We start from the raw sequence: 27587 nt of genomic DNA, 5'->3' as shown, positions 1-27587 counted from the left end.
ACATATAAATTTAAATTTTCAAAAATATTTTCATGTCTATAGTTTGAGAAGTGATTTGACCTGTTCCTAAATAAGGATGACATTTGCAGAATACCATGCAAAGTGAGTGCATTCTTTGATGTTAATTTGATTTGGTAAATAATATCTTTGTTCATGTCTTAAATTTCTGAAGGAAACCAATCATTATACATTTGAGAATAAATTAATGAGATATAATTAGTTATAAGTCCTAGAAAAAAAAAGACCATTAATCAAGAAGTTAAAAAGAATTAACCCAAGCAAGTTAGAATCAAGGATAAAATGTGAGAAAAAGTGACTACAACCCCAGAATTCATTCTATAAAACAGAATGAGCATGCAGAAACTGCCAAGAAAAGGGAAAATGGATTAACGAACTAGGGGGCAAATACCATAACAAATTTTAGTGAAAGTAGGAAGAAATTAATGAGTTCATTTTTTAACGCTATAACTAAGAAGTCGAACATCACAATTAGGGTAGCCAACTAATTTTTTCTCAGGAATGTAACTTACTATGCTATTTAAAGAAATTAGAAGTAGTTCTCTAACAAAATACTAACACATAAATGTGTGATAAAACAGGCTTCTAGTAAAATGTAGAGAGACGGAAAAAAGAGAGAGGAAACTGATTTTAGAAAGGAGCTCTTTTAACCATAGGATAGTCATTCAAAGCTGAAAATGAAGTGAAGTATGCAGTGTTTTTCTCTATATGTCTGGTGTGGCCTGTGAAATTATTTTAGGTGGTATACAAAAACATGAACAATTAAAATTTAAATTATTGTGTATCTATTTGGACATTTATTAAGAAAAAATTAAGCTAGAATGTCTGACCTACTTTGAGATGAAGTTTAATTTTAAAAATCAACTAAAGACAAATATTCAGAAAGTAATAGGACAGGTGGCTTGCAGATAGGGCAAAAATCACAAAGGTGGTATGTGAGTGACTGAAGTTTGAGAACATTGCTCTCTACTAACTAACCTCCTTAAAAACCATATGCTTGAAAATGCATTTCATTAGAAGTTGCATAATGGTGATTTTCCAATTCTTTATTCCTTTTCAATGTTTAATTGGAATTCTTCTATAAAGAAGAACTTTCTCAGATCAACTATTTGTTTACTCCAAAGTACAGTTTGACTAGGACCATAGAAAGACTAAGATAAATGCTTGATTCTTTCTCTTTGTTTATCAATTTTCAGAGTAATAAGTTAATGCTCTGGCAATTTCCAATGGTGACCAATAAAGTAATTTTGCTTTTGTTTATTTTTGATATCATCATGAACTTACAGTTTATTTAACTTTGCCATGCAGAAATTTAAAATTTTTATATATTTAAATATTCTCTCTTTTATAGCTTATGGCTGTCGCATCTTACTTAGGAAAGCTACCAACATCTTCAGATTGCATAAACATTTCTCTCATGTTCTCTCTCTCTATACACATATATATACATAGATATATACATATATGTCTACACACATACACATAACACACACACATATATATGTAGAGAGAGAGAAGGAATGATAATGCAAATGAGGTAACATGTTAACTAATGAGAAATCTGGGAGAAAAGTAAACGAGAGTTCTTTGTATTATTCTTTCAACTTATCTTGTTTGAAATTATTTCAAAGTAAAAAAGTTAAAATCACAATATTACATTTTAGTTCCCTATAATTTTTGCTTATTTTGGGAAATTAGAAAGCCTGTGGCTAACCCACCCATCTCAACCACACCCCAGTTTCAAAGAATAGAATAGGCATAAAATTCACAAATGGGGATCAAAATGCCAGCTTTTCTAATGGCAGGGAAAATACCCAATAATCTCAAAGGGCAGTTGATAATGGCAGAATTGAAGAACAGATTTTAGACCCAAGGACAAAGTGGGGTCTTTTCTGTACCCTGAAATCTTGAGACCAACCTGTTGGGAGGACTGTATTAGCCAAGCAAGCCCTGGGACTACACCTACTTGAGCGCAATAAAGAAAGAGCAAAAACCAGAAGGGCCTTGAGTGAAGGCAGGTCCTAGACATGCGGAGGGGCCCCTTCCTACTCTTGAGTTACGATAACAATACCCAACTGTGGTTCTATGAAATCCCAGACTCTGACCAATCAGAAAGTGAATGAATGGACAGAGAGACCCAGATGTTCACTCAAACCCTCCCTTTCATGGGAGGAAAGAAAGTCCCCTCATCTCTAGAGGTGGTCACCATCCCAATACTCACCTGTTCATCAACACCCCTTTTATCTAAGGCTATTGTCTCACATTTTGTCTCTTCCTTCATAGAATCTAAACTTTTTTGAATTTTATAAGGAATATAGAGTAGATGCTAGCTAAAATTGATTTATTTTTCCTAAAATAAATATTTTTAAAAAACATAGACTATTCCTCATTTATTTTCTTTATCTCAAAGAAAACTTTAAGAGCCTGTCTTATTTAGGAATATTGGATTATTCTTATTTTAATATTTTATGCAGAAAGTGATGAGCTGACTATGCTCACCTGGAGAACACTCCAGGACACGTTCAAGCTCCCCTGATTTTGTAACCTGGGTCAGGGGTGCTCAGGTCGGCAGCCCCCGGGCTCAGTCAGCCCGGCAGTGGGGTGATTTCTGAGTTAATCTGGTCTTGGTGTCGGCGGCTTTTTCTTACACCTGCAGCCTGTGGCTGAGTGGCTCTCATACTACTTTGAAAGAACTAAGTTCTAACAGTCTAATCAGAGGCCACACTAACTCCCACTTAGTCCTTTAAAATGTAGCGTTTCCTCAAAGATTGGTAAAGAACCTTTACTAATGATGGTGTGATTTTCTTAGCTAGTCTTTATAGGTAACTGCAGGGGAAACTGTTCAGTGGTGGTGGTTGTGGGGGGGTTTGCTTGGGAAAAATCTCTCCATTGGCTAACGAGGAACTGCCATAACAATGTATGTGGGACCAATGTATTCAATGAACTGAACTCAGAAGTGTATAATCACGAAAAAAGCTTTATTTTTTTCCACCCACTGTCACAGTTACATCGGGAATGGATAATATTATCAATCTCCAGTCTTTTTTTTTTTTAAGATAGCTCTCTCATCATATTAAAGTCAAATTCTGTAACCCCATTTTTTTCTAATTTGACAGTTAGGAAGGGGAATTTACCTTGGTCAGAAGATCCATCTCTCCCAGCAGATTGCTGAACATTTGGTCTATATCTTCATTTGATTCACCCATCTGAAAAAGGAAGAAACCCAGACATAAACAGTTTAATAAAAGCCTGATCTCTGGATAACTGGATAACCGAGAAGCCCCATCCACAGGCAAGTAAGCCGAGAAGAGAAGGCTGTGGATAGGAAGGTCCGTTTCACCCTGAAATTCCATGCCTGACCTCCCTCCAATTTGCTTGGTCCAAGATTGAACCAAACCCTAGGAACTGTCTCAGAGCGACAGCTGGACTCTGCTTTTTCAGACTAAACTAGTCTCTTTGGGGCCAAGTGGACATCATTCAAGAATTCACATCACCATAGGACACCCTTATTAGAAAAGAAGAAAGCCTCATGTCAGAGAGATGTCAAACTTCACCTCCACTTAAAAACTTACACAAAAATGATATGTCAGGAGTGAGTAAACATATTGCCCAAACGAGTCCTTGCTTTACAAAGACATCTCTGAAATAGCAGCTTTCAGTACATTTATTTGAAAGCATTAGGGTGACAAACACTTAGAACTAAAATGGTCACACAATCAAGTGATAAGAGATGGAAATAAAACATATTTTACATTATAGCCTTTCTTTGCCTAAACCAAATGAGGGGACTGTTCAAGACAGGAAAAGTGTTTCCATAAAATGGGGCAGGGCCGCCTTGTGAGGCGTAACTAGTTGCTCTCTTCCTGACATTTTTTGCCACGGCTGCATGAGGAAATTAGGAGACATGATTACCCGTCCTCCTTCAGCCACTAACCAGCAGTGTGTTGTTTGGTACAGAGAATCGACTGTTTCATCTGTTAAGATGAGGAATTTACCACAGATCATTTCTAAGGGTCCTCAATGTTCTAAAACACTAGAAGATTGTGCCAATTACAGTTCAAGCTGAGAAGTCTGGCGAGTGTAGTATCAACATGTATTATTTAAGCCAAATGTAATATTTACGGGTGTGTATGCCTGTGTTTGTGTTTTCGTCATTTTATATGGAAACTTTTAACTATACACAAAAGTAGAGAGAATAATATAACGATTTTCATGTACCCATTGTCCAGTTGTACAATTATCAACTCATGATTGACCTTTGTTATTTAGATATCATATCTTCTCAACAGATAATTTTGAAGCAAATATTTTTTCATAAATATTTTAGTATGTAGCTCTAAAAGATAAAGTTTTTTGTTTTTGTTTTTTTACCATAACCATGACACTATTATCTTTGTACACACATGTGCTTGTGTTTGCCTTTAAAATAAATTATTTGGCTAAAATAGCCAAAGTCAAGGCAGATTTTTCTTTCCTTGAATAAATTATCTTGAAAATTTATAGTTCTCCCTTTACCATAATGTCAAACTAATACTTGAGCAGTAATATCTTTCCATTTTTAATAGTTTTAGCTAACTCAGGGTTTCTGTGTCTCTTTATAAAATATGTATAGGAAAATCCTCTGTCTTATTGACTCTGCTACTTAAAACTGACCTGAATGATTTTTTTTTTTAAATTCCAATTCTTGAAAGTAAAGAGATGTAATGATGATGATGATGATAATGATGATGACGACTCTACCTAGCACTCACCATGTTCCAAGAACTGTTCTATAATCCGGGTTGCTGTTAACAGTGTGCACCCAGTACGGCACTGACACTGAGCGATCAGAAGGACTGATGGCTGTGAAAACCATTTGGAGTGCATTGGTGCATATCCTCCAAATATCCACCCTGCGAAGCTAGTGCTCCATCTTCCCAAATTATCTTCAGCAGTTATCCTGGGTTTACATCACTTAGGAAATCTTCTTGCTTAATTTTCCCATCAAATATTTTCCCCTCTGCCAATTTTAAGAAGGGAAAATGATTTCTTCTCTTATACAATTTTACCATCTTCACTGAATAGGACTGAGAGTATTTTTCATCTGAATTTCCTGCTCGCCACAATAATTCTTTCTTTGCTCTCCTTCTAGGCTCTCCCTCTAGTGAAACACAAAAGCTACTCTGAGCCACAGTTACTGAGTATATTCAACAGTCATTTCAAGTTTTAAGTTGTTCATGTTTTATTTTGGAGGAAAGAGATTTGAATTTCTTTTTTTATAATTTTATTTATTTTTTCCCCCAAAGCCCCAGTAGTTAGTTGTATGTCATAGCTGCACATCCTTCTAGTTGCTGTATATGGGACGTGGCCTCAGCATGGCCGGAGAAGCAGTGGGTCGGTGCGCGCCCGGGGCTCCGAACCCGGGCCGCCAGCAGCAGAGCGTGCGCGCTTAACCGCTAAGCCACGGGGCCGGCCCAGAGATTTGAATTTCTATGATTGTTCATTTTCCAGAACACCCTATCTGGCTTCCAGTGGAGGAAGTGCCTTGCAGGAGGATGAGTAGCTACAAAACTGGGTTGGCCAAGAAGGGCCAGGAAGGGGACTTCAGTTAAAACAAGAGAGGTCTATGATACCACGGGACAAGCACATTCCTATGTAGCAGACACACCTGAAAGAATCAGGTGTACATACACAGGGGACAGGGAGGCACCTGTTTGAATCCAAGGAAGGGCTTCAGTGAATGCTCAGGGTCTGACCACACAAAGTAGGCAGGTGAGCACTCAGGTACAGAAGTGACAGGTGAAGCAGACACTGCAAGTGTGGGTCTGCATGTGCAAGTCTAAGAGGTCGAGGAGGAATCAAACACAGCATCAGTGAAGAAAGAGAGAAGATGTTCATCCTATTTTATGTGGGTTGTTGGGCATAGTGTTTATCACAGTCAGAGAAGGAAAGAGAGCAGCAGGTGGGCCTTGGCTCTGGTTGGGAAGGGGAGTCAATGCTAGGATCCACTCACATGTGGTTTTTTTTGTGTGTGAGAGGAAGATTAGCCCTGAGCTAACATCCGTTGTCAATCTTCTTCTTTTTGCTGAGGAAGATTGGCCCTGGGCTAACATCTGTGCCCCTCCTTCTCTACTTTATGCGGGACGCTGCCACAGCACGGCTTGACAAGCCGTGCGTCGGGCTGCACCTGGGATCTGAACCTGTGAACCCCAGGCTGCCGAAGTGGAGCTCGAGAACATAACCGCTATGCGACCAGGCGGCTCCCACTCACATGTGGTTTTAATCCCCTTCCAGTTGCTTACAAAGTATCTGAATCATACCCTCCCTTCTTCAAATTACCTACAAAATGGAGGGAAGAAAATATTTAAGGCAGCAAAGTACCCGTGGCTTCATAAACTGTCCCCTCAAACAATTAACTGGTATTCAAAATCTTGTAACGGATGATTCATTCATTAAATTAAAAAGAGGAAATTAGCAGAATAAACAACAAAATTCCAGAGCTGCCCATGTGAATTTATTTTCATTAGAATATTATGCAATGAAATAATGTGACAAAATAAAAGAATCCTTGAAATGAATTATTATTAACAGGAAAAGTTAAGAGTAAGTAGGGCTTAGCGGTTAAGCGTGCGAGCTCCACTGCTGGCGGCCCGGGGTTTGGAACCCCGGGCGCGCACTGACGCACCGCTTGTCAAGCCATGCTGTGGAGGCATCCCACATAAAGTGGAGGAAGATGGCAAGGATGTTAGCCCAGGGCCAGTCTTCCTCAGCAAAAAGAGGATTGGCATGGATGTTAGCTCAGGGCTGATCTTCCTCACACACAAAAAAATGTTAAGAGTAAGTATTAGCATTAACATGTTTCAAATTTTTCATAAAAGAAAGTAATCCAGAGGGGAAGGGGGTAGGAGAAGGGCAAAAGGGTAAAGGGGCACATTTGTACAGTGACAGACGGTAACTAGACTTTTGATGGTCAACACAATGCAGTCTATACAGAAGTTGAAATATAACGATGTACACCTGAAATTTATGTAACGTTATAAACTAATGTGACCTCAATTAAAAAAAACAAAAGAAAAGTAGTCCATTCAGAGTGGAAAATATAGATTTATTTGCTGACCTCAAAACTGCCCATCAGTGTTGCAATAAACTCATAGGAACCAAAGAGGACGCTAGTAATAAGAATTCTGCCATTGATGCTTTCTCTTAAATCATTAAATTGGGAAAAGTGCTAAAATACTGAAGAATAAAGTCTTGAAAGGAAATGTGGCATTAATGAGTCAGAAAAACCCATTAAGCCCAAAGACTTTAGTTGCTCTGTACACATCCTGATACAGAACGGGTTGAGGACATGCCAGGGTGAGTGACACATCTAAGATGGAAATAATTTGAAACGAGCACATTCTCGTGACCTCTGCTGAAACTCTCCCTATGTTCATCTGGTAAAAATCTTTCCCTGCCCTTCCATTCCTTTCCCCCAGAGTCTGTTGATATTAAATTACTAAAAGGAATCAACATCAAAATTGTGCTGTAAATCTACAGTCATAAGTAAATCTGTTACTGAATGAATCACAGCTTAAAAGTGTTGCATCCTTGGTAAAAATAATAAGACATTTAAGTTAGGGGCTATTATTGACATAAATTTGGATTCATCTGTAAATTCAATCATCTTACATATTTACCCTCTCTGCGAGAACACCTTAATTTTAGGATGGACAGAACAAGAGTCACACGGATATATATATATATGTGTGTGTGTGTGTAATATATACACACACACACACATAGTGTATACACATACACACACACACAAGTGTGAGAAAATAGGGCTGTGTCTATTTGTATGTGTGATATTTTCCAAAGGTCAAAATCAAGATTAAAAAGAGAGAGAGAAAGAGAGAAATACAACACTCAGCCTTGAGAGCTCAGAGCGTTATTGGGTTAACAGCTTAAAAGAGCAGGGGTGGAGTAGCCTTAGTGAAGCAATAGATTGCAAAATAAGCAATGTGCACATCACGATTGGGTGGAAGTAACATCTTTTTGTGAGTACGTCATTTCTGAGTTCCTTTCGTGTCTTGGGAACAATAACAAACTGTTGATTAAAAGAAAACTGAAATAGTACTTTATCAGATAGATTTTGTTGGCTTTTTTGGGGGGGTGGATAGAAGAGGGGTGGGGTTGTTGAGGCTGCACATCCAGGGGGAAATCCTGCCTTAGATTCCCTGAATGACCAAGGAATTTTCCGTAATGCTCAATATTTCCCTAAGGCGCAAATTTCTAAGACTCAGTTTTTATCCTCAAATAGTTCCTCTTTTCCACGTATATAAATTTCATATATAAACTTAAAATATACATATTTACAAAAATCTATCCACAAGAAAAAAAATAACTATGTGAGGTGTATGGATGTGTTAACTAAACATCTTGTGGTAATCATTTCATAATATTACATATATCACATACTATCTTGTACACTTCAAACTTATACAGTGTTATATGTCAATTATACCTCAATAAAGCTGGGAAAAAAATCTATCCTAAGTACTCTGATATACGTATGTTTAATAGGACATATATTTATGTCTTTGGCAAAGTTAACCTCATATATTTAACTCAGTTTGGACTTGGGTTTCATTGACACTTGGATTAGCAATTCCAGCCATGATTTTGGACTTAGATCACGGCAGACCTCATTTTATCAGTCAGATTAGCTTGCCTAAAAGCAGCCCATTCAATAGCCCACAGGCATTTCCATCATTATTCCCCCTCTGGTGCATTCTCCTGCCACATGCCCTAATTTGGCTAATGGTCATTATTCACTTATTAGTCCAATTTAGAAACCTTGGCACAGCCCTTGACTTCTCCCATTTTTCCATCTAATCAGTCAAAACATCCTGTTGGTTTTTCCTGTGGAATGCTCTCCTTTCCTTCATTCTCACTGTCAAGCCATAGCTGAGACCCTCATCAGCTCATCCAGCCTCCCGGAGCCCCTATCAAGCCTCAGCACCATCACCATGAATTTGAAACACAAATTGAACGTGTCACTCTCCTGTTAAAAACCTTCCGTGGCTGATCGTGATGGAGTGGAGAGAGTTCAGGTCTCAGCATGTCTTTCAAAGTCCTTCACAACGTGCCCCAACCTACCTCTCAGGGTACAACTCTTGCCATTCGGGGCCCTTGACATTGTCTGAACAGGCTTTATTTATTTATTTATTTTATTGAGGTAACACTGGTTTATAACATTGTATAAATTTCAAGCGTACATCATTTGAACAGGCTTTTAAAAATTCTTTGTCTTTGTGTATGCTACTCCCTTTAAATAACATCCTCCTCTGTCCACTTATCCTTCATAAAATTCTATTTATCATTCAAAACCCAGCTTTCGTGTCGACCCTTCAATGGTGTCTTCACACCCAGTAGAGTGATTTGCTGTCCATTGCACTTGGTGACCACATCAGTAAATTCTGGCCCCAACAACAACTTTGATAATGTATCTAATCTCCCTGGGTTTGTCTCCTCCTCTGTAAAATGAGAAGAATAATACATAATTCATAGGATTATTGTGACATTTAAACAAAATAGCATATGGTACTTGGTATAAGCACTCAATAACAGTATTTACCGTACTGAATCATGCACTTTTTGTTATCGTATTAGAATCTCTTTCCAGACTCGGAGCTGTTATTAAGTAAGGATCAGATCTTGTTCATCTTTGTGTTTAAAAATTCTCTGATGAAAGCCCAGAGAGATTGAGTAATCTCTCAGTCTGATGGGAAGACGTGAGCTGGAGCACACGTCTCAGGCTGCGTAGAAAGCTCTCGATCATTCCATCTCCTGTGCTCTAGACATGGATCCTATTGCACTGTACTCAGAGATACGATATCCCAGGGCTGGACAGTCCTTGGAGGTTGCCAAATCCCACGTTCCTTTAACTATCAGGGCAATTAAACAGAAACTCTGTTTCTAAGCTGCTGTCGTGGTTACAAGTTTGTGGAACCTCCCTCATTATAGCAACAGTTCCCTTTCTTCAGTGCTTCCAAGTGAGTAAATACTGATATACAGGTGAATTTTGTTGGTAAACACTAAGGGTTTATTGGGCCTCACATCTATTTAGGCCTGAATCAGTTTTCAAAACCAAAATTTTTGTTGCTTTTAGAAAAATCTAATAACTACCATTCAACTTGAGTGACAGGATCAGTGGTTTTCCTTCTAATCTAATTCAATCTGAAGTCAGCTAATATTTCAAGTAGTAGGTTAATTAACTGTTATTTAACAAATAAAAATAAGTTACAGCTATCTTAATTATTCTTTTATTCACATCATACTTCTAATTAATTTTAACCCCCCAAACATAGATTTATACCTTATTTTAGAACAAAAATGTAACAGCTTAATTATACAGTAGTGTATCAGGCTATCTGTATCACTTTAATATATAATTAAAATATACATATGTGTTTTACTATTTACATAGAATTATATGCCTCTGGCTTGCATTGGGTTTCAAAAGAGAGAACAAATTATATGTGTGGGTGTGTATTTGCCAATGTCACATTTTGGTTTTTCATGTGTTTATATTTAAATTTGCTAATCTATAAGAACAAAAATGAACACACACGGACATGTTCAAATACTCCTCCTCTCTTATATATCTTACAATTTCTTGCTATGAACTGAATTTTGAGCGTAATAGTATTATATTAAGTGATTATTTGATGCATTTAAAACTAAAAATTTATTCATAAAAACACACAATTTTGTATATTAAATACAATAGGTAATAAACTTACATATAAAAATTTTTCATAAAACAGAAAATAATTCAAAAGATTACTTTCATATTGGTCTAAAAAAGTGATCCTAGCAACTTCTGCATAAAATCAAAAGTTTAAGATTTTTCCCTTGTGATTATCAATTCTTGGCTTTACAGAAATGCCAAATGTATTCAGTGGCAGCCAGCATCAATACAATGAAGAACCTCATGTTATTTAAATTTTTATACGGAGCTTATCTGTCAAAAGCCTACTTTCTTGGGGTTGGCCCTGTGGCCGAGTGGTTCAAGTTTTGCACACTCTGCTTTGGCTGCCCGGGTTCACGGGTTCGGATCCCAGGCACAGACCTACCCCACTCGTCAGCCATGCTGTGGCAGTGACCCACATACAAAATAGAGGAAGACTGGCACAGATGTTAGCTCAGGGATACTCTTTCTAAGCAAAAAAACAAAATCTGATTTCTTGAGACACCAGGTTAAGATATTACTAACTGGTGGATGGTCTAATTTGAATGGTTGCAAAGCTCATCTTTTCAGCTGTGCTCTTAGTTACACATAATTTTACTTGGACTGAGGTACTAATAGCAATAACCGAATGAAAATTTTAGAGTAATAAGAATTAAAAGAAAAGACAGAGTATCTGTTAGTAAAATGTTAAAAATCAAACAACAAAGGATATATGAAAATTACTTTCTGATCCTTAAAATGAATCAGTTGATTAAATCCAGACAGGTTAGAAGTGGTCTTCAAAATTCTACCAGAATAGATGCTACCTATCTACCAAGAAGACAAGCCCCTTCTCTGTTACTTCTGTGCGTGGCTGTGGGTTGAGAGAGAGAGGAATCTCCCTATGCCCTCTACCTGCCTGATAATAACAAGAATAATTACTAACACACTATTAGGTATTCTCACTCTGTGCCAGGTACCATCCTTGTGCTTTATGTATATTGACTGGTTAAATTCATCCTCACAACCACCCTCGATAGGACGCTTTTATTTTCCCCATTTACAGATGAGGAGACGAAGGCACCCAGAGATGAAGTAACTTGCCTGAGGTAATACAATTTAAGTCCATCAACAAATATTTATTGATCCCAGACACTGTTCTAGGCTTAAACAAACCTCTGGAAGATTTTCCTCTGTGGCTTTTTCACAACTTATTTCTCTTCGTCAATGTGTCAAGGATTAAATATCTGGACTTTATCTACATACTGTATGTATGTCCATACTGTACATATGGAAAGCCATTTTGAAGACAGTTAAAGAAAAATATTTGCATCCTTGCATTGAGGTTGTTATTTTTTTGTACTTACATCCTATCATATACTTCTTGGTGCAGGTGAGCAGTGTTTTGAGTCTACTGGTAGATTGCCAGAGCTAAAATATAACTAGAATTAACGAGAAAAAAGGTTGAAAAATCTGAGGCTCTGTCAGTATCTATTTGCTTTGGTATTTTTATTACTTTTAAATTAAAAAAATAGCTGGCCATATTTATTTTTTCAAGGAAAAAAGTCAGCCTACATATGACAATGACAGACACAAAAGAAGAAAAAAAATAAAAAAGAAATCTGTTCATGATAGGGATCATACTTAGCATGGAATATATAGTACAGAATTCAGATGCTCACAGATGCTGGTGGAAACTATGAAGTAGCTAGTGTACAGTATGATTGGAAAATAACTGACACTATTGACTTTTACCTGATTCCTTCAGTGTAGTTTTCTTTCAAACTGCAATGAAAGCACTTATCGAGAGGAAGTGGTTCATGAAACAACACAGCACATGGTTAAAGGTTCTTGCAATGATTGGGGGAGGGAGGAAGCCAAAGCTCCTGTGTAACATGAAACAGGAAACAGCAGCATCTCTAAAATTACACACAACATCAAATAATACTCAACAGAGAACTAAGATGAAGAAATCTCTTGGGCCAACTTAACTGGCTTGGTATGGTACACCCGAGATCAGTGAAAATTTTAAGAAATGTGCTAATAAACAGTTACTAATTTAATAGGGCAATCACTATGGTCACATGAACAATATAGATCAACACAACAATCACAAAGGAAATTCGTGTGGACATTGCAGATATGCATATATCTGGTTATGCAAAAGGAATAGCCAAGACAATAGAGTCCTTCAGTAAGTAGTATTGTGATGGCAAACGTTAGATGGAAAAGACATTTGTAAATAAAAAAGTAATCATGAAATGACATGATTTACTTCAAAATTTAAAAACCACTAACGGGGTCCTTTAAAAAGCCTTAGAATTTGTCACAGTGGAGAAACACACACACACACACACACACACACACACACAGAACAAGAGATGGGCCGCCACATTTTTTAAAAGTATGATTTTTAAATGCACTTATTTCCAAATTGCTTTGCTTTTGAGTGAAGGCAGGTGGAGTGGGGCAGAGTAACACTCTGCTAAGTCAAGCTCCAGGGTAGGTGAAAAGGGAGATGGCTGAAAAAGACCCAAAAATGCTCAGCAGGACTCAGAAGTAAATAACACGTGACACAGGGAAACAAAGGTCAGCTCATGAGAACACAACATTCTCACTTCCATCTGTCCAGATGGCTTTTCTGTATCTCTGGGAGACCAGCTGTAGCTTAGTTTCACTTGGATACACGTGGGCTGAAACGAGAGTTTAAAATCTTGAGATTTTCTTAAATTCCCATCTTAATCTATTTTGAGCATCTATACAAGGAATGGGGAACTGCTTTTGTATTTAGGATCTACTGTGACATCAAATTAAGTGAGAACATAATTTAGGGTTTTTTGAAGACACAAAAATAGAAAATATTCTATTCACTCATTTGTAAATAAAAACCATGGATATTAATTTTTATATACAAAACTCCTGTGAATAGTTATCTGTATTCATTGTCCCTACTCATCTCTATTTTCTTCTGAATCTACCCTGCTATGGCTGAATATTTGTGTCCCTCCCAAATTCATATGTTGAAACCTAACCCCCAGTGTGATGGTATTTGGAGGTGGGGCCTGTGGGAGGTAATTAGGTCAGCAGGGTGGAGCCTTCCTGTTGGCATTAGTGCCCTTATAAGAAGAGACATGAGAGTTTGTTTGCTCTCTCTGCCTGCTCTCTGCCATGTGAGGATACGAGAAGACGGCCATCTACAAACCAGGAAGAGGGCCCTCACCAGACACTGGATCTGCTGGCGCCTTGGTCTTGGACTTCCCAGCCTCCAGAACTGTGAGAAATGTTTGTTGTTCAAGCCACCGAGTGTACAGTACTTTGGTTATAGCAGCCCAAACTGACCAAAACACACCCTAATTGGACTTCTGTTCCCACCATGTCACAAAACTGACTCAAGGTCACCAAGGCCTTCATGTTGCTAAATCCAATGGTTAATTCTTTGCATCTTAAGCAACATTTAACACTGTTCATTGATCATCCTCTCTTGGAAATACTTTCTTCACTCGGCTTCCATGAAAGCTTTCTTTCCTGCTTTTCCTTCTAACAGAGGCCAATTAACCATGAAGCTAATAAAGCTTATGCTTCAGGGCTCCTCCCTTGCAGGCCCCTTCTAAGACTGCATTTCTCTTCTGGCACCCCAGCAGCATGGAACACTGTTCTCTTGCTGAGAGATCACTCTGGTAATGATCCCAGGGCTTGAAGTGGGGCTGGTGGGCTGCCGGCACTACTTCTGCTTCACCTGGACTCCAACAAGAGCTGGATCCATGGTAGATCTCATGGACTGCGGACCCCATCTTCTGTTCCAAGGAGGAGATCTGAAGGAGACGCTGGTCTAATCTGCTCTTTGCACGGGGTCACCATGACCTGCTCTGCTCTCACCATGCTCTGCTCTTTTGCATGGGGTCACCAGCTGCTTCCGGAGCCACCGGGAGCCAAGGGCGCCATGCCATTTCTAGTGAGAGCAAATGCCTCAGTTCTCTGAGGTCTTGCTCCTCGGCAAAAAGCACCGCCAGAGTAAGAAACCACAGAGGAAGTTACAGATAAGGCCTTCCCATAGAGAGTTGTGCGACTAAAGTGAACTTTTTCTAAACTATCAATAATAAAATTTATTTTGAGCAACGATGTTGGAGGAAAGACTAAATTCTCTATTTCCTTCAGAGAAAACTGTATTTCAACTTCATCCTCATATGGAGAGGTGATCAAAGAAAACGCATCCAAAAATATAGGGAAAAATATATCAGGCAGTTTAATTAGTAATAATAAAAACGTTTTACTTTTTGGATTTTGTAATGTTTGTGGTATGTGTTTCAAAAAATTAGTAATTTGTTGTGATTTCCTTTCTCATTATAAATAAATATTTACCTTTGTTCTTAATTTTTTATGCATAATTTTTTTTTTTTTTTGTGATAAAGTTCAGCCCTGAGCTAACATCTGCCAGTCCTTCTCTTTTTGCTGAGGAAGACTGGCCCTGGGCTAACATCCATGCCCATCTTCCTCCACTTTATATGGGACGCCGCCACAGCATGGCTTGCCAAGTGGTGCATTGGTGCGCGCCCAGGATCAGACCTGGCGAGCCCCAGGCCGCTGCAACGGAGTGCGCGCACTTAACCGCTTGCGCCACCGGGCAGTTGTTCTCTTATTTTAAAGGGAGTTTCCCTGGATTGTCTAAGATTTGGGCCCCAGAGACCCTGGATCCGTCCCCGCCTACTCACTGGCCTCTCCCTTTCCACCTCCTCTGTTGGTTCCTCCTCATCTCCCTGATCTCCTAGTTTCTCTTCTAGCTTCCGTCTACACTCACTCGCTAGGTGATCTCATGCTGATTCCTGGCTTTAAATACCATATGCGTGCTGCCAACCCACAAAGTGTATCTCTAGCCCAAACTTCCCTCTTATTTCACATATTCAACCACTACTTAGCGCCGCCGGCCCTTGCCTCTCTCATTTTATCTCCTTTAACTCTCGCTCACACCACCTCCCAGCTGTTCCTTGAACACTGTCAGCACGCACGTCTGCACACTTTGCTCTCTCTCTGCAACACCTGTTCCCCACTTCCCTAAATAGCTTACTCTCTCACTGCCTTTAGGTCTTTGCTGAAATGTTCCCTCAGTACTGAGGCTTTCCCTGACCTATTTCAAAATCAACTTTTTCCCACGACCTCTGTTTTCCCTGTTTATATTCTCTCCTCGCTTACCAACTAGAATGTAAGCCCCATGAGGGCAGGGATTTGACTGTTTTTGTTTACTGCTGGATTCCCAGCAAGGAGAGCAATGTAGATAAATGACAGACATGGAGTGAATATTTGTTAAATGGATGGACGAATTAAAATGTAATATATTCATTTAAGCTTCATGAGGGCAGGGGTCAAGCCTGTCTTATTCACCTTTGTATTCCTAGTGCTAAGCATGGTGCCTGCCTTAGCCATGGAAGACCTTCAAAAGTATTTGCTGAATAAATGAATGACTGAAGAAAGAGCAGGAGAAGAGAAATGGAGAGAGGGAGAGAGAGAGAAAAAAAGGAAAATGATTCTACAACCACCGTAGTGGGTGGCAAGAATGAACAACAGATGTTGGCACCAATGGGTGAAAGATGGTTGGGGAACATGATATTTACTCCAAATATCACCTCACTCTGCTAAGTCAAGCTCCAGGATAGGTGAGAGGTGAGATGGCTGAAATCCAAAATACTCAACAGAACTCGTAAGAAAAGCAGCAAGTGACACAGAGAAACATATTACTTAACAATTTCAAAGGGAATACTTTTAAATGGAAAAAACTGGTGGACACAATTTTAACCAAATGATCAAACTTAGGATCATCATTGATGGGACAATCTGACATCATTGCCTCTGACGGGATACAGCGAGGACACAGTGTCACCTCTATAACACTGCTGCCAAAATGCTTAGCCTGAATCTAGTCAAGAGGAATCCATCAGACAAATCCAAATTGAGGGACATTTGCAAAACAAACAAAATGACTGGTCTGGACTCTTCAAAAAAAAAAAAGACATTATTGAGATAATTTGGAAAATTTAAATATAGACTATATATCAGAAACTGTATTAAATCAATTAAGTTTCCTGAGTGTGATCATTGTATTCTGGTTGTGTAAGAGAATGTCTTTGTTCTTAAGAGATAAATGGTGAAAAAAAATAGAGAGAGCAAATGTGGTAAAACGTAAACAATTAGTGAATCTGGGTGAAGGGTTTATGGGTGTCCATTCCCCTAGTCTTACTTTTTTGTTTTTGAAGTTTTGAAACTTTTCAAAATAAAAAAGTTGGGGGAAAAAAAGAACCAATCTTTTAAGTCAGACAGACCTGAGTTTAAGAAAACAAAACAAAACACAAAAGAAAGAGGAAGAGGATGAAAACAAAAAGTAGAGGTAGGCAAAGACAATGTAAAAGAAAAAAATATTTAATCTATCCTGTTGTACTGCTGTTATGTTATCTCATCTAGCTTTTATAAAAACTATGTAGGAGTAGATAACATTAGTCCCATTTTCATAGATGAGGAGCTTGTGGTCAGGAGTTTGAGTGACAGGCCCAAGATCACACAGCTAATACATGGCAGGATGGATTTGAACTCAAGTCCAGACTTGTTCATTACACTGCGCCTCCCTTACCCAGATGATAAGCCATGGAGACAAAGAGTTGTAGCAGGAGAGGTGTGTGAAAGAAAAACACAGGTGGAAAATACACTTAGACACTCATAATGCATCTGCCTAGAGATGACACATATTCAAACACACAAAGAAAAAGTAATGGGAGGAAAAGGCACACAACAGCTTAGAAAGTCAAACAGAAACAGGCTTTCATGCAGCCACATTCCCATCTCAAAGAGAGGATCTTTCACATCTCTACTTCTAAAGAGTCTAAAACTGGGTCATGTCTTCATAGATATGATCTGGATGTTACATCATGGTACTCCTCCCTCTAGAACAGATGACACTAAGCTAAGGACCATATGTGGCCATGGTCTTGAGACCCACCCCTAGTCTAGGTGGAAGAGGAGAGGCCAGAATATGCCTGGGTCTTGACGTCTTGCTTAACAAACAGGTTGAAGCAGAAATTACCTAGTAATGACAGGATTTTAACTGATGATTTAAAAAAAATTAATTTTCTCCTCTTTTCCTCCAACTCCAAGTTGAAAATGGAAAAGGATGAAGTGGAGGAGGTTAAAACACTTTGGCTTCAATTTTTCATTTTGCTTTGGCAGTAAAGACCAATGTTTTCTAGTGCAAGGAAGATTTCCCCGTGAGGCTACTAAATTCTTAAACATCCAAGCACGAGAATATTAATGTCAAATGGCTTTTTAACTTCCAAGAGTGCAGAGGGGATATTTACTAAAGATTCCTAAGAAGTACAAGTCATGATCTTGGCCAGCACTGGAGTAATGAGAACCAGACACGTCCACTGAGGCTTGGGAATCAGCACCAGGCAGAGCACATATTACAGGTTTTGTTTAGAAAGGAGCCACCGAGGAGCTGAATCTACCAGGATATACAGTCACTGAAGGGCTGAATCCACCACAATACTCTAGGACTGACGGTCAGCTTTGTGAGTTGTTTCTCATTGCAAAATAAATCCATAGGTTGCTGCCGAACATCAGAGAAAAAAACAAAAAAACACCCCAAAAAACAACACTGAAATCAAAGGAAAAATTCAGGCAACATATTTCCTCAATTCAAAGACATATATTTCTACATTTTAATGCTTCTGAAATCATGATTTGCACAGTAGAATGTGAAATTTCACTACCACCGACAGGAATTAGCTATGACGTGGTTTTCCTCAACTACGTGTGTGCAAGCTGCGTGGAGCAGAAGAGGTGTCTATTCATCTAATTGTCATTTCAGCTGAATTATCTGCATTGGTAGTAGAATACACAGTTCAATTGTTGATTTAAATTTGTATCCCAAATCATCATTTAAAAAACTTTCATAAAGATTCAGAATAATGCAGCACTGAAATGCAAAGTTAGCATTTGGAGAAGACTGGTGTTCACAGGCCAGGCCAGGCCATGAAGGCAGCAGAAACTGTTAAGGCTCTCAGACTGTCATTTTCAAAGGCAAAAGAGATTGATGTGGCAGATTTATGCATTGGGAAGGATTATCTTTTAGGTACCAAATGTCTACCTATCAAACACTTCTAATTGGAATTCAAGAGAAGTTATTTAGTTTCCGACAATACTTAAGACAATAAATAAAAATAAATCTTGGTATCTAATTAAACAAGAAATACAGAAAAATTCATGACATTCTTTGAGAAGCCTAAAGATTATTTTGTGAACTCCAAAGGTTCTAAGGAACAAGATTACGGGCTTGGGTAATGAACAGCCAAGTGTCCCAGCATGCTCTGCGTGTCTTAGAATCTCTAGATTCTCAATCTGAGGAAGTAAAGACTCACATTTTATTTGTAATGCTAAGAAATGGTAGGTAACTCTATGAACAACTGTATGCTGTTATGTTCTAAAATGTTTCTGAACAGTCCATGCAACATCTCCCACCTCCAAAAAGAAAATGTTAATGAATTAATCAATGAGATACGATAACAATGTTCAATGTTCTCAACATGAGAACTGAAACATGACCTTTGGCTTTAAGGGCACAGAAGTCACTGGTTATCTCTGGAGGGTTGTTGAGGGTGGAAGTCAAACTGAGGGCCTTCAAAAATGAGTGAGAAATAGAGATAACACAGACAGAGAAGGTGGGGTCCATATGGTCCACCACAATTGTAAAATACTTTCCTTTCTATCATTCAGAATTCTTCCAAAGTCACTTTCATGGCTCCAAGCATCTTTCCACAAAGCACCATCTTGCACTTTCCTCCAAGCACAAATGATGGTGAGTGCTGCACCATCATTTAATCAGTTCTCTATTGTTGGAAATTTATAGTTTGCTCTTCTTTTCAAGAGATGATGATATGAACCAGAGGTTTTCATTTGCAGAAAAATTATATGCAGCACGGCTTAAGGATAAAACTGGAAATTATCAATGAATTCTTGCCTTTCTATGGGGTGAGGAATTTTCCGTTTCTGTGTCTTGGTCAATATTCCGCACCTGGCACCAAAAACCCCAAAGGATTGGGGTTGTTGGTAAAAATAATGGTCAAGTGTGGTCAACTTTGCATTACCAAGCTCAAGCAGGGTGTGTCCCACTGTGCCGTTTATTCTTCTCTATTTGGATGTATTTATGGCCATTTCTTTTTTTTTTATTGAGGTATAATTGACATATAACATTATATTAGTTTCAAGTGAACCACATAATGATTCGGTATTTGTATATATTGCGAAACGATCACCACAATAGGTCTAGTTAACATCTGTCACCATACATAGTTACAAAATTTTTTTTCTTGTGATGAGGACTTTTAAGATGGACTCTCTTAGCAACTTCCAAATATGCAATACAGTATTATTAACTATAGTCACTATGCCCTACATTACAACTTCATGACTTATTTACTTTATTTTGACCCCTTTCACCCCTTTCGCCCACTCCTCTACCTCTGGTAACCACCAATCTGTTCTCTGCATCTACAAGTTTGGTGATTTTTTAGATTCTACATATAAGTAACATTATTTACAGCCATTTCTGCGCTGCTTGTGTGTCCAAAATACATTAGGGTGATACGTGCCATGGAAAATATTTATATCAGAAAAATCTGAAGTACATTTAAGATTTTTCAGTGGCAACCCAGTTTTAATTCTTTTCCTGAGTCTTCTAGTAAATTATCTCTCTTCTTTCTCAAAGATGCTACTGACAATACTTTTCACTCTCCTATTTTGAAGCAAGAAAGGAAATGAATTTTTACTCCCCCACATTCAAGATGATTCATCCCTGAAAATAAAACAAAAAACATCTAATATTTTTCTCCAAAATCATCTTCCATAAGTAGCAGGAGTGCAGTGTGTGTGGGGGTTCTATTATTATGTGTGCATTTTTCTTGTGATTTGTGGGCCTATCTGGGTGGGCCTCCAGCTGGGGGACCACCGAGCCACACAAGGCAGACAAGACCCGCCCTCAAAGACAAGAACAGAATCTAGAATCAGGATGCCCAGGTTCAAAACCTAGCACTGCCACTTATTGGTCGTGTAACCTTGGGCAAGTTGCTTAACCTCTCAGTGTTTTAATTTTCTCACCTTCGAAAAAGTGTGATAATAAGCTACTTCATGAGGTCAATGTGAGAATTTTCTAAATTAGTACATGCAAAGCATGTAGAACAGTCCTGGCTAGATCTGAGAGCTCAGTATACATAGCTCCTAACACCATTAAGCAACTGGAATTGCAGCCATATTTTAGCCTCCCGGGAGCCTAGAGGGCCATGTGCAGGGACACAGGCTGAGGAGGGTGATGGTGACAACAGCATGGCATATTGTTACAGTCAACAGTCTCTCAACCAGGATCCCCTCTCTTGCCCCATCCCTTCCCCACCAGGGAAACCACCTGGTCCCAGGGACATTCTTGGTTGTAGTTGGTGCGGGTGGGGAGCTCACGAGTTAAAAGAAAAGGAAGAGGGTTAAAAAAAAAAAAAAAAAGAACTGTATCTTTTGAAACCTTAAAGCACCAAGAACCAAAACCAAACCCACATGTTGTGGATTATGTTGGAACCGCCTAGAGTAACAGCTAGGGCCATGCTAGCTGCCACCTCGGGAAGCATGAAAGCGAAGCCACCACAGAAACAACGCGCAGCCTGCAGGGGCAGCATCGGTGTGGGAGGTGGGGACCCACAGATGGTGCAGTAGGAATGCTCGCAATCCTTTTCACAGGACAGTGACGTCCTGTCCGAGAGCTCACATGAGACACGCCCAGGACTCCGGGAATGGGCCAGGGAGAGTCTATATCCGGGGTTGAGAGATGCCGTCGAGGGTGGCTAGAGCGGGGTCTATTATTTAGTTACTGTTATAATAACCATATTTCCCAATTACGTATTCCCTTAGGTTGGTATGACCTAGAGAAATAGGTGACACACAAACATACACATATAGAGATCGTTTATTTTCACATAAACTCATTCACCTGTACAGTGATAGGCTGTGGTTTTATACCATGATTTTCCCCTTCTTCATTCATTGATTCATTAGCTCAAGAAACATTTATGGAATGCAAACTCTCTGCCAGACCCTATAGTAACTGCTAGAATCCATACCTTGAATATTTGCTAAATGAATAAAGTTCATAGTCTAAAGAAGATGACAGACACAAATAACACTATATAACAGTAATATAAAAGACATAAATCAAATCATAAGGGATCAGAGATGAGAGACCATGAGTTCTCTTGGGGTGAGCAGTTGTTCTCGGCAGCTGGAGGATGATGGGATATGTAGATGTCACGACATGAGCATGCACTTTGGATCCTGAAGACCTGGGTTCAGTTCTGCACTTACTGTGGTGTGATGTTGGTAAATTTAGCCTTAACAGCTTCAGTTTCTAAATCTATAAAATGGGGCTGGCCTGGTGGCGTACTGGTTAAGTTTGAGTGTTCCGCTTCGGTGGCCTGGGGCTCACCAGTTCGGATCCTGGGCACAGACCTATGCACCGCTTATCAAGCCATGCAGAGATAGCATCCCATATAGAAGAGCTACAACCCTACAACTATGTACCGGGGCTTTGGGGAGAAAAAAGAAAAAAGAGGAAGACTGGCAACAGCTGTTAGCACAGGGCCAATCTTCCTCAAAAAAAAAATAAATAAATCTATAAAATGGGAATATTTCACCAGGTTCTCGTAAGGATTAAATAAGATAATGTGTGCAAAGGGCTTACCAAATGCCGATACATGTTAAACGCTCAGTGAGCGGCGGGAGTGGTTCTACCATCATTGTCATTGTTTGGTTAGTACTCATATATTAGGAGAAGATTGCCTGACACGTGAAAGCACATGGCAGGTTGATAGAGCTGAGTAATCTAGGGAGGCCAAAGCTCATCTTTGGATTTGGTTCTGCATCTTCTCTGCAACAGTGGTTCTCAAAGTGTGGGTCCTCACACGAGCAGCATTGGCATCACGCAGACACTGGAAATGCAAATTCTTGGGCCCCACTCCAAAATTACTGAATCAGAAACTCTAGGAGTGGAGACAAATAATCTGTGTTTTCACCATCCTTTCATGTGATTTTATTGCACACTAGAGTTTGAGAACCACTGTTCTACAAGTAGATGGCAAGCCCAAAAAAATTTTTAAAAAATGCACAGGCAAGTGCAGAGTGTAAAGGGATTATGAGAACCAAAACTTTTAGTCAAGACAAAAATGGCTTTTGTTTTAGGTCAAACACAGGAAAGAAGGCACTCCCCACACCCTCCATTATCTCAATGTCAAAAATGCACTAAAAATGATCATATATTTTTATTGCTTAAAGGTACGGAATGAAAAAGAATCTGGTGTTTAATCAGCGTATTGGGGAATCAGGCTCATTCTTACTATTAACCTTCCTGCCCTGGGTAACTGTATAACCTCTTGAAACAGTCACTCAAATCCTGTAGGACTACGAAGCACTTTCCTTATTCGTATCCAAGAAGCATATTCACAGTATAATAATTATAACAACGATGATGGCTGGTGGCATTAAACAGGGCCTCCAGTTCTTTGACACTTCTCCCATCAAGACCTGTGGTCCATGTCCCCTGCCCTTGAATCTGACCAGGTTTTGAGTGCTTTGACAGAAGCAGCATAATGGAAGTAATACTAAGTGGCTTTGGAGGGTAGGCCATTAAAGGCCATCCCCCTGGGCGTCGCAGAACTCCTTCCAGACATTCCTTCTAGGACTCCAGGTGCCAAACTGTGAGAAGCAAGAGCGACCTGGGGGGAGAGGCCACAGGAGGCACTCCAGTCACCAGTCCCAGCCCAGTCCAGGGACCAGGCAGGTAGGGGAAAAATCCTCCAAATGAGCCTAGTTTCCAGCTGTGTGGGTCACCCCCAGCTGTTCAAGTCTTCCCAGCTGAGGTCACAGACATCATGGAGCGGAGAAAAGCCAGCCCTGCTGTGGCCTCTCCGAATTCCTGACCCACAGAATCCACGACCTTAATAAAATCATCTGTTTTACAGCACTTAGTTCGGTGGTTTGTTATGCAGTAGGTAAGTGGAACAAACGATCATAGCACCTACTATTCCAGCACCTTCTATGTGTCAAGCACTCCACTACCCCTTATATGCTACACTTGTCATCCTTTCAACTGCTCTGCAAAATATATTATCCCTATTTGCAAGCAAAGAAATGCAGGCTCTGAGAAGATAAGTATTATGTAAGGGTACAAGTCTGGTAAATGGCCAGTTTATGTTAAAATTCAGTGCATAAAAAAATGCCAAAATGTCAGTCTTTAGCCACGTAAAGATGAGAATTCAGAGATGACAAACATTAAAAATTAATAATGACACAGTTATATATATATATATTTTAATTTAAAAAGGTTAAGGCTGGAGCCAGCCTGATGGAGCAGCTAAGTTTGCGTGCTCTGCTTCGGCAGCTCAGGGTTCGCAGGTTCGGATCCTGGGTGAGGACCGATCCGTGGCTTGTCAAGCCATGCTGTGGGAGCATCTCATATAAAGTAGAGGAAGATGGGCACGGACATCAGCCCAGGGCCAGTCTTCCTCAGCAAAAAGAGGATGATTGGCAACGGATGTTGGCTCATGGCTAATCTTCCTCACAAAAAAAATAAATAAAGAAAAATAAATACATAAAAAGGCTAATGCTTTTTCTATGGAGAATTTAAGCATTGTATCTACTCACCAGGAGGTGCAAAAATCATTAATTTATTATTAATTACAATTAGTAATTATATCATTACAATATATAATATATAATGATGTCAGCATTGGTTAATAATTTAATTTCTTTTACTATAATTATGAGACGTTTGTCATGAAAAATATAGAAAGTTGTGTCCCTGAATAAGCCAACTAGATAGAAATTAACTTGCCTACAGAGCATCACTAATAGCAAACTAGTCAAGATGTGAGGACACTTATGAAGCACAGAAGGGCGCCTATCAGTTCAGTGGACACCTGATAATATTTAACGGCTCTAAACAAGTTTCTTCAATTTCTTTGTGAATGATATTTACACATAATTTCCTATGGGTATTATTTTTATATATGGCAAATGAGAGCCTTTTAATTTAATTATCTTTTTCTCCAAACAGTCTACAAAGGATCACACCCAGTCTACAGCTACCGCCTTTTAAACTTCTCTCTTACGGCTGTGAGAAAGAACAAGAATAGAATGGAAATAGTGTACTTGAAAACACAGTGCTCCAGAGTTCTCTGTCGGTTTTATTCAGACCACTAAGCCAATTCTCTATTTAATTCATGTATCAAGAAAATAAAAACAGTGAAGAAAGAACTTGAAATGACCCTCGATCATCATTCTAAGGGTACACATTGGAGCCTTGCTCTATCATCAGAAAACGTATTAGGTGTGAATGTGATGACTGGATGAGTCAAACCTGGGTTCACTGCTAACTAGTTCATGACCTTGATTGAGTGACTCACTCAACCCTGTTGAGCTTCAGTTTTTTCATCTGTAAAACGGGGATAAGAAAACCTACTTGATAAAATTGTAGTGAGGACTATATTAGCACAGACAGGCCCTGGCATAACAACTGGCACATAGTGGGGCTTGCAAGTAGGCAGAAATATTGAAAATGCACTGACAACTTCTGGTTCCAAATAGTGGGCAGTGAATACACGTTCTCTCCTAAAATTCCAATGAAATGACTCCATAACAGTCTAGAAAGCAAGGAAGGATGGCATTACTGACCAAAAATGTTGAGAAATTTCTGGAAGATGTTAAGGAGAAGGGATGGTATAGACTGAACAACCAGAGCTAGGGAAACAGCAGTCCAATATGGGTCTAGAGGAGGGCTGCCAAAGACACAGCCAAGGAAAGCACCCAAGCTCAGGGTCAGCAAGGATGGGAGTCCAGGGACACCCAACTGGAGGAGGAATTATTGAAAGGATTGACTGCTATGGGCCATTTGACTTCTCTGTCACAAGGAACAAAGAGATGCCACAATCGCCCCCAGTCTAAAATCAGCAAGAACCCTTACCTTAAATAATGTGGGACAACAATGTCTCACCGGTTTCTAAGGTGGGTCTTGGGCTTCCAAAAAACTGTAACAGCTAGATCTTAAGTTAGCATGAGGGAAGCCATCTCAGGGAAAGGAAGCAATATTGTAACTATATATGACCCTGACTCACTAGTCTCTGTGAATACATTCTAGCCTGCACATAGCCTCGATGATTAAGTACCTCCTTCTTTTACAAAATAAATGATCTGCTAGTTCTATGACTCTTGCTTACATATATCTCCCAGCTGTGATGAGACGAAAACTTTGTTTTCTGAGTCCCCCAGGAACATGATGACCTCCAGAAAGAAAAATTCTGCATTGGTGCCCCTTGTGAATGACAGAAGAGAGAGATAATGAGGCACCTTGAAGTCTGTCACACCAGATGGTCGACATCCCTAAACCCCCTCCTTCCCTACCCATTTCCCCTATATAACTGCCTTAAGATTCTGTATGATTTTAAGACGGTTCTTTTGGACACTAGTCCACCATCTTCTGATTATGCTGGCTAATCATATAAATTTTCCTTTCTCAACCACTGGCTTGTTGGCAATTGATTGGCATCGGATTGCGGAGACCAGAACGAGCCCCTTTTTGCTCAGTTACAAAACCAAGCAGAGCAGTGCTCAGAAAGTTAGGCATCCCCTAACAGTCAGATCCCAATCCAACCAGCCAACTATCAATCACTCAATCAGAAGGGAGTGGGAAGAGAAATGTCCACGTTCAGGGAAATGCACTGAGAATGCTCAGGCGCTCCACCTCCAGCAGAAGGCTTTGCTGGCCTCAGTAAATAGCACTCAAGGAAGGCTGAAACTTACAAGTCTGGCTGTTATCCCAACTAAAGGTTTAAGCTGCCTGTCTAGCAGTTCCCATATTCATCTATAGAACCTACTGTCAGCCTCCTAGTCAAGAAAAAGGCTTGTTACAGTTGCCAAGTAAACCACACCACCTCCCCGTATTATTCTAGCCCTTTAATTAAAATTATAAATCAACAACCAAGGGCTGTGAAATATTTAAGGAAAAACAAGAGCATGGGAGCGTCAAGACTAAAAACCAAAATGTTAACCCCTGAGGAAACAGAGTTGATGAAAAAAACAGAAGAGAGATTTTTTAAAAATTCCAATTGATGTCTTCAGAGAGATTTGTGATGACACAGTAACAAAAATAAGTTGCTATTAAAAAAAAGCAGTCAGAAAATAAGAAAACAACAAATCAATATTACTTACAAATACAGATGTGAAAATGTCAAATAAAACTTTAGAAAATTGATTCCAGAAGTATGGTAAAAGTATAATATACAATAACCAGGAATACAAGAACAGCTCAACAGTAGGAAATATATTACAGTAATTCACTAAATTAAAATATTAAATGATAGACCATATGATCATCTCAATGCATGGTGAACAGGCAACTGGTAAAATCCAATACCCATGCCTGATAGACACCTCTTAGTAAGGCTGAAATGGTCAGTAAGTTCCTTAACTCAATAACAGGTATCTACCAGAAACCAATGGCAACCATTATTCTAATCGTAAAACACAGAAAGCCTTCCTATTAAAGTTAGACACAAGTCAAAGAGTCACATCATTATTGTTACTATTTAAATTTGTTCGGGTGGTCTTAGAGAATAAAAGTCTGGAAAAAAGATCTCAAACTTCTAGATACTCTGTGGTAGGATCTGGCAAACTTTTTCTAAGAAAGGGCCAGATAGTAAATGTTTTAGGTTTTGCAGGTCATATGGTCTCTGTCACAACTACTCAAATCTACTGTTGTAGGGAAAAAGTTGCTGTGGACAATAGTAAACAAACAAGCATGGCTAGT

The 27587-nt window shown here is 39.2% G+C and overlaps 1 protein-coding gene across 1 annotated transcript in view; it reads right to left on the bottom strand.

The window, feature by feature from the left end:
* The window catches only part of APBB1IP (amyloid beta precursor protein binding family B member 1 interacting protein), a 99995-nt gene that overhangs the window by 58696 nt on the left and 13712 nt on the right, over nt 1-27587 (bottom strand). Inside the window, 1 exon segment of the mRNA XM_058532642.1 lies at nt 3153-3224. Coding sequence (XP_058388625.1) covers nt 3153-3224 — 72 coding nt within the window.

This window comes from Diceros bicornis, chromosome 36, assembly GCF_020826845.1.
Source record: "Diceros bicornis minor isolate mBicDic1 chromosome 36, mDicBic1.mat.cur, whole genome shotgun sequence".
NCBI classification, from domain to species: domain Eukaryota; kingdom Metazoa; phylum Chordata; class Mammalia; order Perissodactyla; family Rhinocerotidae; genus Diceros; species Diceros bicornis.
This window is presented reverse-complemented; position numbering and strand designations above follow the sequence as displayed.